The sequence below is a fragment of the Gymnoscopelus braueri genome (assembly GCF_963280865.1).
Source record: "Gymnoscopelus braueri genome assembly, chromosome: 24".
Lineage (NCBI taxonomy): Eukaryota > Metazoa > Chordata > Actinopteri > Myctophiformes > Myctophidae > Gymnoscopelus > Gymnoscopelus braueri.
In genome coordinates this window covers 9,961,973-9,979,550 of record NC_137626.1, presented here as the reverse complement: position 1 = coordinate 9,979,550, position 17,578 = coordinate 9,961,973, and the positions used below count along the sequence as shown (strand labels likewise).

Here is a 17,578-nt window from a genome sequence, read left to right as displayed (position 1 = left end):
TATTGTCTGAATCAACTTTGTTTGCGTTCGTTTTTGTGCTATGTAGTGAATTCAGCTTATAAAAGAGCCTGATGATCAATAAATGTTTAATGACTGACATTAACATCTGGTCAGAAGATAGACTCCACAAGAGACAGTCACTGGGGTTGCTCACTTTGTACAGTGAAATAAGATCTCACCCTTTGTGACCCCAGGGAGCCCTTCACAGCTCTGTGTGTCTAAAACAGCACACACTCCCACGTGCACTAACATGCACATACACACACACACCAGCACATCCGATGGACCCAAGCATACCACCAGACGCGTCCTTTGTCGGTAAGCGACATCTCAGCTTGATGGATGTGACAAAGAGAGACTCAAGTCTGACTGTTAGTCACAAGATAACCCAAAACATCATGTGACTCTAACCACGCAATAACATGAACCTTTGCAAAACTGTCGACCTCGCAATAAAGGGGAATTCCTCCATTTCCTGGACAATGAATCAAGGAGTGAAACATCACTCCCCTCTCCCTCTCTGTCTTATCTACCAGGTGGTTTAAACATGTTTTTGTTGTGTGGTTGTGTTTTAGCAAATTGTGTTATAATCAAATAACTATATTTCTATTTGATTAAAGTTTCACTTATTCTACAGTGGTTTATTATGCTGAATGTTTTGACATAAGACTTGGTAAATAAATAATTGTAGAATAATCTAAATGTGGTTTTTGAGTGCATTTATAGATATTGAAAGTGTGTGGGCATCTTTAATAATTGATCTAATATAACTAAGGAAAGCTCAGCTTGTTCTTTCTCTCCCACTCTCTCTAACTTTCTTTCTCTCTCATTTCTCTGTATCCTTTAAAGGACCCCTTTCTGAAACATTTAACACATGACGTAAAGTGTGCAGTGAGGTTAAAAACAGACCTACTGGGAATATGCAAATGAGGTCAGATATACACTCATTGCCATCCAACTGCCAGTTCAGTTGTCGTTCGTCTACCCCCTGTCTATAACTATCCTCCTGTCACACGTTTGAGTGTTTTAAATGTTTTAAGTGTTTTTTAATTCATACAAGTATTGAAGTTTAACTTGAATCAAATGATTAGTAACTTTCTCTAACTAATCAACTTTTAACAGGCCAAATAATACCATAATGCTAACGATCTAATAAGCTGGACTTTTAGTTTCATAAGCATTAAGCCTTATCACAGTAAACTGTGAGCTTCCCTGCAGCCGTTTCAAGTCAAGGCTGCAGGAACCGTTCATCAAAAAGTGACAATCTTCTCTCCCGTAAAGATTAGCACACTCCTGGGAAAAGTCATTCTGAACCAGGAAAATCAGTGCATCAAGGATCAAAGTCGGGAGAGAGAGAGAGAGAAAAACAGAAATCTACCATCGGACACCCAGTCCCCACCACTGTCTCTCTTTCTCTCGCAAAAAGAAGACTGTGGCCTCTATTTCTGTGCCCTGGAAAAGGAGACTTTGCTGAGCCTAGTCCTGGAAGAGGTTCGAAGACCATCGTCAAATTACTACGGCTGATCAGATTGCCAAACAAAGAGGTCTGTTTCATTTGATTATGATGTCATGGCAACAGATGCAATTGTAATAACTTTTGTTTGATCAACTGATGCAAAGAACTTCTGGTTGAACTGTCTTCTTCTATTTCTATCTATTTTCCTTCTTTTCTCTCTCCCTTTCTTCACCACAAAGAGCTCAGAAAGATATAAAGTGCCCAATATATTTACTCTCTTTTAAATGATTTAATCAACAATTCCAACAGAATTTACATCTTGTAACACTGCTGTGTTTCAACTGTTGTTTTATTAATTGCCACTATGCTGTGGACTGTGTCATACTGTCTCCACTGTGCAATTGAGTAATAAACTTGTTTGATTAGAAAAAGACTTTCTAATGTCATATTTATACGTTGGTGAATGATATATTGACCCTGCTTCAAAAAGAATTCAAATCCTTCAGAGTATATGAGACTGATCTGTATAATTATTAATTAATGAGGTAAACTGGTGATAAATCGTCATTAAATTCATTTAATGGATATTTATCATAATAACTAAATTTATCATAGTAGTAGTCATTCACACTACAGCTAAAAGAGTGACTTTGAGAGCAGTTTTACCGTACAATGTAAGTCAATGAGGAGCATATTTTGAATTATCAATTTCTAATCAATGGAGCAATTATTTTTTATTTCTTGCCCACCTTTGAAGTTACATCATGGCAAGGTAACTACACAACCCAAACCTCTACCAAAGTGGTCTTGCCCTTTAAGTTGTTGATTGTTCATTAAAAGTAAAAGTCCTCCTCTTCTACACAAAACTGACATTACACCTGACTCTGCCTCTCTCAAACAGGAGACAAAGGGTTAATAGGTGACAGTAATGCTTATTAAGAAGATGGTTGTATGGGAAATGGACACATTTTCTGGTCTCCAATTAATTGTAGTGGATGCAGATGCAGTCATGACCATTCTGAGTACTGTTACCAAGACAATTTAAACACTTTAAGTGTCAAATAAAGTCAACTCACTTCATGGATGGGGATTATTTATATATTTATTTCAGTTCTACATTGTATAGGCTACATTATAATAGTCTATGGTAATTCACTAGTGTTCTCAGAGGCACCTGTCAATTGTGTGCCCCATTAGTTTGTGCTTCCCTGTCAATTTGTGATGACGTTTGTGGTGATCCGAGGAAGTTTTGATAAATTCGGTCCTTCACTCAAGTCGGGCCCCTCGCCCGTACAGAAAGTCGTCCGTGTGCAGCTCGTGGAAAAGTGGAGATATTTTACTGAACACACGTTTTCTGGCAGAACTTTCAAATGGATATGCAACTAGAGGACAATATCTGACTCCAAGTCTTAGGAATTAATTATTGGTTGAGTACAGATGCAGCTTAGAGCACTTTTCTTCCGCGCAGATCAGTCTGCTAACTGCACGCGGGTGGGACCGATCTATGGCTGTGCATTTGAAATACATAAATGTATGTAAGATCACAGACATTCTAGGGCTACGGTGGCACCTAGGTGTCGAACTCTCGACTTCTAGTTACTAATACTTACAGAACGTGGACATTGCTTGCTACAGTCTGGCTGTCTCTGCTGCAGACATTTCACTAACTACACATTAATGAGTATAGTGACTGACAATTATAACCTTTGAATCTCTTACAGCCTTTTCTCTGAACACGTCTGACTTCTGATGGAGACTAACTTGTGTTGTCACTGTACGAGTTACTGTGTGTAGTAATCTAAATACCTGAATTGATGTGGAACCCAGTGGTTCTCATGGGGTCCTTGAGGAGGTTCCAATGGGTCCTTGAGGAGGTTCCAATGGGTCATTGAGGTGGTTCCAGGGGGTCCAGGTTGAGGACGGACAGGAGGAGCGGCCACGGGGAGAAGAGCCGCACGCAGCCCGGGGACGAGGCTCTCTGCGCGGGGCTGCTGGAGGCTTCACTTCGGCCTCTTTTCCTCCTCATCCGCATGATGTCCGGTGGTCGCTTGAAGCTGGGAGAGTATCCGTCCTGTTGGGACATTCTGGACAACTGGTGACACGATGAGCTCCAAACAGCAACGACAACACGGTGGCTTTTCTTAATAGTTGATGTGGAGCTGATTTGTTTTCACTCTTCAGAACTTTACACAGTTGGAAACATCAATCTATTTAGGCCACTAGGTGGCATTATAATGCAAGCTAAAGGGACAGTTGTATCTGTCAAAATATGTTTCAAACTAACAAACTATTCCATTTCTATGTTTTCAGATTTGACTAATGGCTCTATAACTATAGCTTATAGAGCCATTAGTCATTAGTAACTGTTCTGCATTTTTGTGTTCACCTTTATATGATTAAATCATTACTTTTGTACATTCTCCTTCTTACCTGATAAGGTGGTGTCATTTCCATCTTGGTATATTGTTCACTTTCTCATGCATTATGATGTTTGGGCTACTTTCCAATAATGAATACGTTTTATTTTAGATTTTGTACAAACATTGTACACATCATTCATCTCTGGCTCAGGTTGTGACATTACTGTGTCCTCCAACACCCTAACCTAAAACAGGGGTCTTCAACAGGGGGTCCGGGACCCCTAGGGGGTGCCGCCAAATCTTTGTGTGATTTTTTTTTTACATTAACCACTTGAACCCAAGCATTGCTATTCTGAGGAGAACTTTAGCCAAATATGGCATATCTACAAGCTAACAACACCTCGAGGCGTTGTGAGCTTGTAGATCGGCTATTTTCGGCAAAAAGGTTTGATGTAGATGGAAAAAAAGAGCAGACTAAGTACAGAGTGAAAGGTCAAGTTTACTAAGTGTTGACGTTTAAGTGGTTAAATGTCTGAAAATACACGTTAACATGAATCCAAATGATAGTGCTGTCAAACAAGTCTATGAGGCCATCTATATATAATCTATGAAAAAGTTCAATCTGCAACAAAATGTTATAGCAGTGGGGGTCCCTGCTTCATCTCTCTATCAGCTAAGGGGTCCTTGGCATGAAAAACGTTGAAGACCCCTGCTCTAAAAGCTTTAAAGACAAGGTAACAGATCATTTGAAACGCTGGAAATTAAAATAATATGAATACCACCCTGGCAAACTCACCCAAACTCCCTATAAACACATACAAGGATACTTATATGAATATATATATCATTTCACACTTAACATTAGCGAGGCTTCCAGAGCATTGCAAGCAGGGCAGGAATTTCATGAAGACCACGGCCACCATTGCCCCCTTAGTTTGGACTTCTGCCCTTCAAAAAATGATCTACCCTGAGGCCACAGTTGCATTGATGCCCCAGCTGATTTCACCGTTTTCTCCTCCGTCTCTTTCCTGTAGTCTTCACACAGACTACATCCTGCTTCTGTAGAACAGGACGTGAACGGTTTGTGGTCAGAGAAGGATACATGCAACTGAACTATGCCCTTACAAGAGCGTAGATTGCAGAAGAGGTGCCAAAAAGGATTATAAGTCTATGTGACTTCTGAGACAAACAGAACATACACTCACAAGCACAGAACAGGACATAAGGTCATCAGACAGAGTACAGTATTACAGTTAAATCTATTTCACTGTCAATGTGTTTTTGTGTTTTCTGAGTATGAACTTTTGAACTCCTTCTCAGGAGTTTGTACAATTATTGGTAATTTGTAAATACCAATCATTTATTTTTTTTCACTGATAATTACACTACGCATTTAATACAAATTCATTCTTAACCCTTAAATTCAATTAATTATCTCAGTGGACTTAATAGCACTGTTTTATTTGATGGCCTTGCCGTCCTGGCTTTTGGCCCTTGTGCCTTCAAAACATTTCCAAGACAAAAAGCCTAGAAATATGAAATTCCAGGCCTGATTGCAAGTATAGCTGGTTTTGAATGTGAGATATTTACAATTATAGGCCGATAAATATAACAAGCTTCATCACAAGCTTCAAAACAAGCTTAGTCACAGCTATGACTAAATGCATTTCCTTCCATGGCCACTGTGTGCATCTTATAATGGCCGTGTTATTAGATGATGACACAGTGAATTATGGAGTCATAAATACACACTTACACAGACAGTATCATTACTAGTTTGACAATCACATGTAAAATCCTGAGTATCAATTTAACTATTTGGTTACATTTGTACACTCAAGAGTTACAAATGGATAAATTAATGGATTTCACTGTTAAATTGGATATTGGACCAATTGAAGTTTTGATGTGCATTTCATTTCATGGCTGATGATCAGTCAAGAGTCAATACATAACATTTACAACCAGAGGTGGGTAGAGTAGCCAGAAACGACATCTAATATGGATACTAACACAAGTAACAACTATGATAATAATTATAATAGAATAGGGACATAGAAGAGGTGACACATAGGGAGGATGTCTTTCCCAGGTGTTTCACCCGGGCGGACAGGGTTTTGAGGTTAGGTTTAGGCATTATTTCTGTGAGGTTAGGGTTAGGCATAGTTTCAGTGAATTTAAATGTTAGGGTTTAGATGCAATCAAGGCGAAACACTGGCAAAGAAAGAGGGAGCCCTGTGACTGTGACACATAGGCCAGGCCAGAGCCGTCACTGCATAACAACTAGAGGCTGGCAAAACAGTGACCACTTAAGCCTGAGTTAACCCATTTAGACCTGAGGCTGATTCTAAAAAACAGCCTCTAAATCATAACCTAAGTTTTCTGAAAAACATATATATATTTTATCTAAAATAAATAAATACAAATCATGTTGCTATATATCGTCTCTGTTGGGTGGCAACTGGCAACTTTTCAGGATTAAAATTCAACGGTATCAAAAGTAGCAGATCTACAAGCTCGAAACGCGACGCTTCACGCCGTGTTTGAAGCTTGCGGATCTGCTACTTTTGATACTTTTGTGTGACGCTGTAGTTACTATGATCAAGTGGGGCGTTGATTTACGAAACAAAAAAAGTTAGTGAGATGGTGAGATAAGTGGTTTCTGCCTGACAGCAACAATATATTGTAACAACTAAAATGACACTAATGCTTTCCCAGATTTAAAGGTATGACAATTGACAACAGGCCTAAATGGGTTTAGCACATGATCACACAATGCATTGTTGTGAGAGTGTAGATCTGTTTTTTTTTTAAATAAAATGTACATTCATTAAAAGTTTTTGTTTTTTTAGTTTGACCTGTAATGACATGCCCCAAACAGGGAGGCCAAGTTTTAAAGTGATTAATGAATGTATGTGTAAAACGCTGCCTCTGTGCTGAAGACCTTAACAGACAGTGCCTGAGATCTGAATTGTAACTCTTAAACATGCAACTATAAACGTATAGTATTGATTATATGATGTGACTGTTATTTGTACGCCTGACAGACAGTATCACATAAAACCTGTAACTGTTAACATATTTTAAAAGGACAACAAGGTAAGTGTTATAACAAATTGTATATTTATTCACCAGAAGGCAAGATAATACATAATACTGACCAGAACCTTTAAATGTTCCCTTTATAAATGGTTAATACAGCCCTTGAAGGGTTTAAACACAACCTTATAGGTCACAAACACTAAAAGTGTTACCCCCTGTCCCCAACCTTACTGTCCCCATTTAGGAATCACAGTGCAAAACAATATACTATGGAAGCGAATAGATGTCATAAAACAAATTAAATGGCAAATTCGAAAATTGAATTGAAATAAGAGAAATACTTTTGAATCTTCAGGATGTCAAGGGATTTTTGTGACGATATTTAAATGAAAATACAATAGTATTTTAAATTGATCTCCCAAGTATGCTCATTCTATGACAGATTTCAATTGATAAATAAAATATAATTTGATTTACATTTTTCCAAAAATTCCCCCTAAATAGTGGACAATAAAATCAAAATGCTAATTACAAAATGAAAATGAAATATAAGATAATTGCTTTTTAATCTTCACATAATCAAAGCACTTTTTGAGAGAAATTAATACATATTGCAATAGCATTTACATTTAATCTTCAGGTGTGCTTATTCTATGACAGAATGAAAAAGATAAAGAGAACTACATTGCTTTATCATTTTCGAATCCTACTATTATTGCGCTGGGTAGGATTTAAAAATGATGCAATGTCATTTTCGTTTGCTTTTTCATTTTAATAGGCATTTTTCGTAAATGTTAAATCAAATTACCTTTTTTATTTAATTCTGTCAGCACACCTGAAGATTAAATGTAAATGCTATTGCATTATACATACATTTTTGTCTCAAAATGCGTTCATTATCTGAAGATTAAAAAGCATTTCTCAATATTTAATTTCAATTTCCAAAACTGCATATTCATTTTAATATTATCCACTATTTAGCGGAGCATTTGTTGAAAATTGAAAATCAAATGATCATTTATTTATCGTTTAAATTCAGTCATAGAATGAGCACACCTGTAGATTAAATGTAAACGGTGTTGCATTTTACATTTATTTTTGTCAAAAAAAAGTGTTAATTTCCTGAAGATTAAAAAGCATTTCTCTAATTTCAATTGAATTTTCAAATTTGCCATTTCATTTGAATTAAGGCATCTATTGGCTTCCATACATACCCCTGTTTTGTTAGTCTCTGTAAATAGTGCAAACAAATATATAAAAAGGTATGAAATACTATAAACAGTGCAGTGGCAAAACTGTCAACCATGTAAACCTATGAACTAAGCACTGTATATTATGAAATAATCAGCAACCTTTTAATGATACCAAAATAAATAATACATCAGTTTCATGACACCTTAAATTTAAAAGGTAAATAAATACCCTTTTAAAGTACCTTTAGAAAATACCTTCTATTCACAATAGAAAGGGACTTAGAATTACACACTCACATAATACCTTGTACAGTAGTGTGCCCACTTATGATATAAAAAATAAAAAGCCGGCATACACACCAACTAAATAACCCTGTTGCAGGCAGTGGTGGAAAAAGTACTCACATTCTTTACTGAATTAAAAGTACCAATACTGCAATATAGAAATACTCTGTTACAAGTAAAAGTCCAGAATTCAAAATGTTTGAGTAAAACTGCAAAAGTATTGGCATCAAAATGTACTTAAAGTACCAAAAGTAAAAGTACAAAAATATTGGAAAGTAGCAGATACAAGCTTGTGAGCTTGTAGATCGGCTATTTATTTATAAATAGCCTATGCATAAAATACGGCTAAAGTGGTGAATGTATGTTTCATAATATCGTAATTTATATCGGAAAAGTAACTAAAGTTTTCAAATAATTGTAGTGGAGTAAAAGTATAATATTTGCCTCCGAGATGTAGTGGAGTAGAGGTAAAAGTACTGAGAATTGGAAATACTCAAGTAAAGTACAAAGACCTCAAAATTGTACTTAAGTACAGTACTTCAGTAAATGTACTTAGTTACTTTCCACCACTGGTTGCAGGCCTGATCAACGCTGGTGTGCAGTGTGTGAACCGAGTGGAGAAGCCTCTTCACTCTGCCGAGAGTCAATGGGTTAACTTAACTCACCCAACGATAACAGTTCAATGTCTCTTATTTCAGACGTTCCCAACACAGACCGTTCCAGTGGAAAAGATGACAGGTCTCTCCCACGACACCAGAGGTTCACCCAGCTTTTCCCTGTGGGTCGCAGGGTGCTCTATCTGGTTCTCTGTAGACTAGTCCTTGTCTCCACAAACGAACGCAGTGTCCGAAAGTCTTTATATTCCAAACGTTCACGGTGTTGCTTCTTCTCCACTGGACGTTAGCTCCGCTAGCATGAGGCTAACAACAGTGCAACTCTAGACGCCTTCTTACTGCAGTAACGGTAAACAAAAGACTCGACTTGACTCCAAAACAGGACAAATATTATTATCACGTAATGCTCGTTCTTTGATTCACGTGTGGGGGTCTATGGTGTGGAACCAGGCTACACCGCTCTGGCTTAGAGCACACACCTCCCAGTTCGTCCCGCCCCCCAACCAATCATATCCTTAGAAAAGTGATGGACCGTCATAATGACCAATCAGAGGTAGTTAACAGGAAAAAGGAAAACACAGTTAGGATGATCTCTTAAAGTGGTAGCTTCTAAAGACCTGTTGGCTTATTAAGACTGCCTAATACTAAGGGTTTGAATATTAGGCACATATTAATGCTGGGGAAATTACCCAGGGGTTACATATGGCTGCAGAAAGAAAACAAGTGTCTTTAAGTGTCTACATTTAAATAATACATCTAAAATCAGATTAATCTCAGCAATAAACATTCAGTGGTGAAGGAAATATGAATAAAATACCAGAATTGAGGTTAATGTTAATCTAGGGTGTGGCGTCTGCCATTCCCTGCGACTACACATTATGACATGTCCCCTACGACCTCAGGGTCCTAACCAAAGTTAAACCCATATCACAACAGACAAGAATGGCCTTTGTACTAAACACATATGTGTCCAGATCCTGCAGTTATATGCTTTCTGATTTCAAGTTAGACCTGTATTACAGCAGGCATGGATAACTTTGTCATATCAAACAAACAATGTTACTTACGATCAAAATAAATAATATACATTATGAAGAGAAAGATATTGGGTACAGAACGAGGACGGAACAAAGCTAAATGGATTGAAAATTAATGATGGAGAGGAAAAGAGAAATGATATACAATCCATCCAGAGTGAACAAGATCCAGTTTCAATAATGCAGTTCGCTGGGCTCATTCAAAACAGCCCTAAAAACTCATCTTTCTGGAGGCCTAAAGAGGAGCTAGTACCAGCTTCCCTGTAGACAGACGACCCCCCCCCCTCCCTTTTTTTGGTACATATTTCTTATTTCCTCATGCTTTTTTTTGTATATAATTTTTATTTTCTCATGCTCCCCCCCCCCCTTTTTTTTGTATATATTTTTTCTTTTCTCATGTTTTTTTTTACATAGTGGTATTTTTTTTCCTCTGTATTTTCATGTTGATTTTTGAACTGTTTGGTTGCTACTATATATGTCTATGAAATTAATTCAAGGACCCCAACGGAAACAAGTCCGCAAGGACTTTTTTGGCCGGACTTTTAGACAAAAGCATTATAAATGTAACTGTTGTTTTACATTATTTTGCCTAATACAATTTTCAATCAATCAATCAATCAATACTGACCAGCTCTGTGTTGACTTCTTTTAAGAACTTTATTTTTGTTCGTCAACAAAGCAGGATGTCATGCTATTTAGTCATTGTTTTTTTCATGGTCAACATTTCATTCTGTGCAGTCAGTGTTCTGAAAGCTTAGCTAGTTGAAAATCAACACGTTTTCCTTGTTTGAGTTTGTACAGTACATTTACTTTAACAACCATGCATTCTCTACCCTGTGTTGTGGACAACAGAAGAAAGACCATGGCGTGAATGAAAAGTATTTGTTCAGGAAGGACAGGAGCATACAGAGGCCTGTGTTCTGTAAATGTTCGTTTTTTCTTCACACAGGAGCGCTATGTGGGGTTTGCATACAGTTTATGTCATGTGTGAGCAGTGGTGTATAAAGTAACTAAGTATATTTACTCAAGTACTGTACTTGAGAACACATTTTGAGGATGTTTTACTTTACTGGAGTAGGCCTATTCCCATTTTTCTATACTTTTACTTCTACTCCACTACATCTCAGAGGCAAATATTGTACTTTTACTCCACTACAATTATTTGAAAACTTTAGTTAGTAGTTACTTAGTAGATTTAGATTATTATTGCAAAACACACATTAACCACTTCAGCCCTATTTAAACGTTGGCTATTTGAAAATAGAAGATCTACAAGATCGCGAGGCGTTGTGAGCTTGTAGATAGTCTATTTTCAAAGGATTTTTATACATTTTAGACATTTGATAACTTGTGAAACGGGACATTCTGCAAAACGAGTACTTATTTAGTCAAGTTGAATTCCGGACTTTTACTTGTGTTTCTAAAGTGCAGTATTGATACTTTTACTTAAGTAAAACATGTGAGTTCTTCCACCACTGTCTGTGACCAAAACGCACACACAGTAGACCAGAGGAAGACATAATGCAATAATAATAATAATAATAATAATAACAACAACATTCTCCTCAGCATTTTTGATTGATTGATTGAATACTGTATTAGTCAGAAATGAAAAAACAACGAGAGGTACAGTCAGACATTAAGGCTAAAAGGATAACACAAACAAGTCCTGGGGACTTGTTTCCATTGTGGTCCTATGTATTCAATTCATCAACATAGCATAAAGAAATAACACAATAATACATGTCATCAACAAATACAAAACACTATATGAATGACACCTCCTTTCTATGGGAACTTGCATTTACCTCCCCTTGAGGTCTCCTGAGATAGATGGTTTTTCAGGCTCGTTTTGAAATAAACCAGTGTTTTACATCTTTTAATGGATGGTGCCACATTTTGGTGGCAGAGCAGTAGAATGAGAATGTTCCCATGTTTGTCCTATATTTGCGTAGTACCAGATCATGGCCGCTCCCTCTAGTGTTGTGGCTGTGGGAGTCGCTCACTTTGGAGAAGTAGTTAGTCAGGTATGAGGGTATTGAGGGCACGGCCCCCTTGACTATCTTAAATGCTCCCAATAGGTAGGAGCATTTAATCCTCCTAACTATTAGTGCAGTTAGAGGTTATGTGTCTTGCTCAGGGACACCTTGACACATAGACCGGGGCCAGGGGGACGAACCGATAGCCTTCTGATTCCCAGACTGGCCTTCAATTGATACTGTAACATATCGCTGTTGTCGGGCAGAAACCTTGTATCTCCAAGTTTTCTAATTGTAATGTTTTTTTTCGTAAATCTTGTGCGACATAAGAGTGAAAATAGCAGACCAACAAGCGGTGAGCTTGTAAATCGGCTATTTTCACTATTTTAAAATGTTTTTGAAATAATAAAAAACAAGGTCTCCACCCGACAGCAACAACATCCGTCTTTGTAAATGGAACACCAAGGGGATGCTTGTGCATTGTTGCACTGAATCATCATTAATGACTCCTTCATTAAGACGCTCTCTTGTCAGGAGTAACCATTACCAGTTCAACTGGTACTCACCTGGTCTTGTAAAAGCAGCGGTACTCTCCCTGGTCCTGAAACAGCACTGGGTTGACGTACAGGACAAACTCTTCCACAGAGCGGCCCATCTCTACCGTGAACCGGGACGTATCCTCGTCTTCAATCATCACATAGGACTGGGCCGAACAAAGATTTAACAGACGTTTAATGTACTGTAGTTATTGAAATAACAAACTATGAAATGACATGATGCAGTGTTTGAATTAGTTTGGGCCGAAACTAAGACACTGACAAGAAAGCAGCTAAAGCACTCAAAATAGTTCCATTCTAAAACAACACAATGTCCTATCAGATCGTTGATATGCCCATCAATGTGTTAGTTAGTGATACAGCAGATTTAGGAGAATCATCAAAACATTTGAGTGAGGGGGTGAGTGAGGGGGTTCTGTTTGCAGGGCAAAACAGCTCACAGGGTACATACATAAGACAAAAAAAATGTTGGGAACCACTGGTGTAGCTTATTGAACTAACTTTCAAACTTTGATTGACCCAGGCTACATCTTGAACCACTCAAGCAATTAAAGAATGAATAGTCTGGTCTTGGTCTGCACAGAGAGAACTTGCAGCACCACCATAAGAAAGAACACAAGCAGTGAGTGTACAGTATGTTACCTGGTTGTAGGAGACCAGAAGGTTATCGTTTCGGAGCCACCAGACACTCAGCTCCTTGGAGGACTGGGATCTCTGCACCGACAGGATGCAGGGCAGGTGCAGGCTGTCACCCAGCCACGCCGTGACAGATGTTTCCACACTGAGCTCTGACAGAGGAAAGAGGCTCAATGAGGCATTGTTATTAAGAGGCAGTTAAAAACACGCTTCTGTGACCTTGCTTTTTAACTGATCTCCTTCGTTTGTTTTTGTTAGCTTTGTTTTTGCCCTGTGTATATATTTTTGTTGATGCTTCTGTGTGTCTAAATTACCTTGTTTTAACCATGTTCAGCACTTTGGTCGGCTTTGGCTGTTGTAAATGTGCTATATAAATAAAGTTTGATTTGATTTGATTTGATTCTGACTGATTTCTATCCTTTCTTAACCCCTTTTAAGACGTGAGGCCGATTCTACAAATGCCTTCTAAATCGGTAGTTCTCACGATCTCGTTCTCAAGATTTTTCAAAAATGTTCCAAAAATAGCAGATGTATAAGCTCGCAGTGCTGCACATAGTGACACGCTGTGAGCTTGTATATCTGCTATTTTTGAATAGCCAACGCAAAATTCTAAAATGACACAGATGCTTTGATGGTATCGTTTTAACTTCTTGACTACATTTTCACTTATTATTGCTTTGTTCTTTATTTGATCTTTGTTTTCATTTTTAATGTAAAGCACTTTGAACTGCATTCATGTCTGAAAGGTGCTCTATTAAAACCTACAGTAGCAACACTCATACCCCTCTCTCTCTCTTTCTCTCTTCATCCCTCCCTCTCACCATTCACTTTGAGCCATACTGTCGACACAGTGCGTCTTCCTCTGAGGCACTCATACATGTCAGCATCAGTCTGTCGGACTCTACCCAGAAACAGGGACCAGTCTCCTTCCTTCAGCCTCGGTTCTGGGGCAAACCGTACCCGACCCTGCAAGGAAAAGTTCAAACTAAATCAAAGCTCAGTTAGACACTTTCATCAAGATAAGTCATTTATCGCAAATTTGACAACGATGACACAACAGATTAATCTGCACAAGCATGACACAGAAATGCACCAGAGTTCACAGTACACACAATTAGCATGCTGAGATAGCGAAGAGCTACAGTAAATACTACTACAGGAAGAGTCAGGGGACGTGGAGGGAGTTTGATCACTGACTATTAGCAGCAGTAGAGGTATCAGTGAGCTATACTGAATGACGTGTAACATGACAGAAGTAGTCACGGTTCTGCTTAAAAAGGCCGCCTAGACTGAACCATTAGGATTGAGGGTGCATGCGTTACATTGTGGGTGCACCGTACGTGATTGGAGGGTGCACGTGGGACCGGCTTGACTTCCATGCCTGCCTGAACTACCACGATACTTGATAGTTTATTGGCTCACCATCATAGGAAACTATTTTGGTATCATCGTTGTCATTGGTGCTACCATTGGTTAGGTACAACCATTAGAGGTGCCTAAACCAAGCTAGAGAAGAACCAGTAGAGAATCTCTGAAGAACCATAACTTGTACTGTAATAGCGTTATATTTATATCTAATATAATATATTATATATATATTATATTACACAATCTGAGGAGGCAGAGAGTACAGAACAGTACCTCATATCCCGGACCCTGGACCAGCTCTCCTGACTGGAAGAAGGCCACGTCTGATCCCACGGCCTCCCAGCGGATCTCACCCTCCTCTCCCTCCTCCAGTTGCAGCCCTTCCTCCACGTACGCTGAGCCGTTACAGGGCAGGGTGACCGTAGAGCCATAATCCACCGACAGAGACACAACCTGGGGCAGATGAGAGACTGGAGAGAGACACAGAGAGACACAGAGAGACACAGACAGACAGACAGACACAGAGAGACAGAGAGACAGAGCCAGATGAGCAGTGAAGGATTGGTGAGGAAATAAGGGTACAGATGGATGGGAGGGTGGTGGTTAGAAGAGGAGGAGACAGGAGGAAGAGGAGGAGACAGGACAGGAGGAAGAGGAGGAGACAGGAGGAGAGAGGAGGAGACAGGACAGGAGGAGAGAGGAGGAGACAGGACAGGAGGAGACAGGACAGGAGGAGAGAGGAGGAGTAAAGTGATTATGGCATAAAGACCCAGATCTCACAGTTTGTGAGACTGTGAATACAGGCAGGGAGAGGAGAGGAGAAGGAGTGAAAGGGAAGAGGAGAGCAGATGAGGGAATAAAGACGGGAGGAGAGGAGTGAGAGAAGTGGAATTAAAGTAAAAGATGAAAGAAGGTTAAGTATAATGAGAGGAGGATGATTTTAAATCGAATTTTATTGTTTAAAAAACATGCAGATGCGTAGAAAACATTCTTTAATAAATGTTTTAGAAACATTTATTAAAGAAAGCAACGTTTCGGTCACCTTCTTCAGGCGAAATCGACTTGTATAAAAAAGAAAATAGGGAAAAAAGTGAAAAGCAAGTAAAAGATGCAACGACCCACCGCTGCAGATCTGTCCAAACTGAAGAGAAGCCAACGTCACCACAATGCCAAGAAGAGACATCATCTTCTACCTCTCTCTGTCTGCAGTATAGAACATAATATGAACAAAATATTAGGTCAAAGTGGCTTAAAGACAACAAAGGACAATCTTTAATCCATGGTCTGGTAGACAGCTCGCCCTGAAACATGACTGTCATTATCATATCATGACTGTCATGGATGAACTTCAACCTGGTGTTTGCACTTTCTCCCTTTTTGGCCCATAAACGTTCAGATTTCAAATAAAGTGCTTACCCCATGGCCATGGATGTTGCAATTATGTACGGGTCCTCAGAATTACCCGTATTGTTCAATAAAAAGCGATCCTATCGGTTGGAAGGTGTATTGCACTCCTCTGATACATTATAACTCTGAGAAAATGGCCACCGACCGGATTAAACGGCTTTTTACTGAACAATATGGAAGATACGGGTACTTCTGAGGGCCCGTACATAATAGCAACATCCGTGGCCATGGGGTCAGCACTTCATATTTGAAATCTGAACGTTTATGTAGATGTGCAGGCCAAAAGGGGAGAAAGCGCAAACACCAGATTGAAGTTCATCCATGACGGTCGTGACAGACGATCGTCGTGTGATCCATGTCTAGGTAGAGACAGCATGCCTGATTGCTGCAAAGGGCTGTGTGTCATCATTCATGCTGCATGCATTGCATCCATGATCCTTAAAATGTCCAACGTGCGTAAAATGTCCAGCGCGCGTAAATGCTCCATCCATGCGTCCGTCACCAAGAAGTCAACAACCAAAAACGGGGACACCGTGTGGTGTGGTCGTGTGGACGCTGGACGGTCGTTTCTGGTCCTTACCGAAAATAACCACTAGATCATCAGATGATAGATCAACCCCAATACACACGGTGTCTCTCACGTACACGGGTCCACAACAACAGATGATATGCCGTTCTCTGTCTTTCTCTCCGATTTAAACTTATGAAAGTAAGTGTCGTTTGTCACTTGTCGCGTTTCCAGCCGTGGTGCATTCATTACAGTATATTACTGTACGAACTCGAGTCCCGGTTTGTGCTTAGTTAGCAGCCAGCGCACAATATTTTGGCAGAGGACACACGGGGAAACACGCGCGCAGCGCGTCTCGGGTGTCCATACATCCATACAGGGGGATTTGGCAGCACGTCAACAGAAGGTGGTTTCAATTTAACATATTAACTTATATATAGACGAGGAGGGATGGAATTGCAAAGGAGATGTTTTTAGCCTGATTATTATCAGCCTGAAGCTGCGAAGAGGCAGTCCACTCAGAGAGTGGGCGGGGTCTATGGATTGGAACCAGGCTAAGATCTCTGTGAATGAGCCCTGAAGCGCGTGCACGCACACACGTAGGCTATCGCGCGCGCGCGCGCGCACACGCACACACACACACACACACACACACACACACACACACACACACACACACACACACACACACACACACACACACACACACACACACACACACACACTTTGTAGGCTATGAGACATGAGTTGTCTTCAGGTATTATAGCCTTGGATCAAGACTATCATTTTATGAAGTCTGACTTTTACTTTAGTATCATAGATAATTCGACCAAAAACATCTTATTTTTCTCTCTTTTTTTTACGACTCGTTTATATGATGTTTTTACACATTTTGTATATTATTGTTTGTCTTTAAATGTCTCGATGAATTGAATACACAGGACCCCAATGGAAACAAGCCATAGTGCTTTCTTGGGTTTATCCTTTTAGCATCCTTTGTATAAAACTGTACCTCTGTGCTTTTTTTTTTAGAACTGTTAATAAAGTATTCAATCAATCAATCAAAATAAGACATTGGATAGTGAGGCAGAAATCACTTCAAAAGCAGGAGAAATCTGCCAGCATGAGTGCATTCA

The 17,578-nt window shown here is 39.3% G+C and overlaps 2 protein-coding genes across 4 annotated transcripts in view; both read right to left on the bottom strand.

Moving 5' to 3' along the window:
- The window catches only part of LOC308080764 (NACHT, LRR and PYD domains-containing protein 3-like), a 167,440-nt gene that overhangs the window by 93,180 nt on the left and 56,682 nt on the right, over positions 1-17,578 (bottom strand). The gene's annotated exons all lie outside the window — the stretch shown is intronic.
- On the bottom strand, positions 6,953-16,939 carry LOC308080784 (polymeric immunoglobulin receptor-like). 2 transcript variants are annotated; one of them, XM_080422777.1, is made up of 7 exons: positions 16,313-16,939; positions 15,650-15,730; positions 14,801-14,997; positions 13,981-14,125; positions 13,166-13,311; positions 12,533-12,669; positions 6,953-9,464 (listed from the first exon to the last, which is right to left on the bottom strand). In XM_080422777.1, the coding sequence occupies exons 2-7, from the start codon at positions 15,711-15,713 to the stop codon at positions 9,458-9,460; spliced, it is 696 nt and encodes a 231-aa protein (XP_080278903.1). In that variant the 5' UTR covers positions 15,714-15,730; positions 16,313-16,939; the 3' UTR covers positions 6,953-9,457. The 2 variants fall into 2 exon arrangements, with proteins under 2 accessions (XP_080278903.1, XP_080278902.1); XM_080422776.1 differs by having other exon boundaries at positions 6,953-9,288.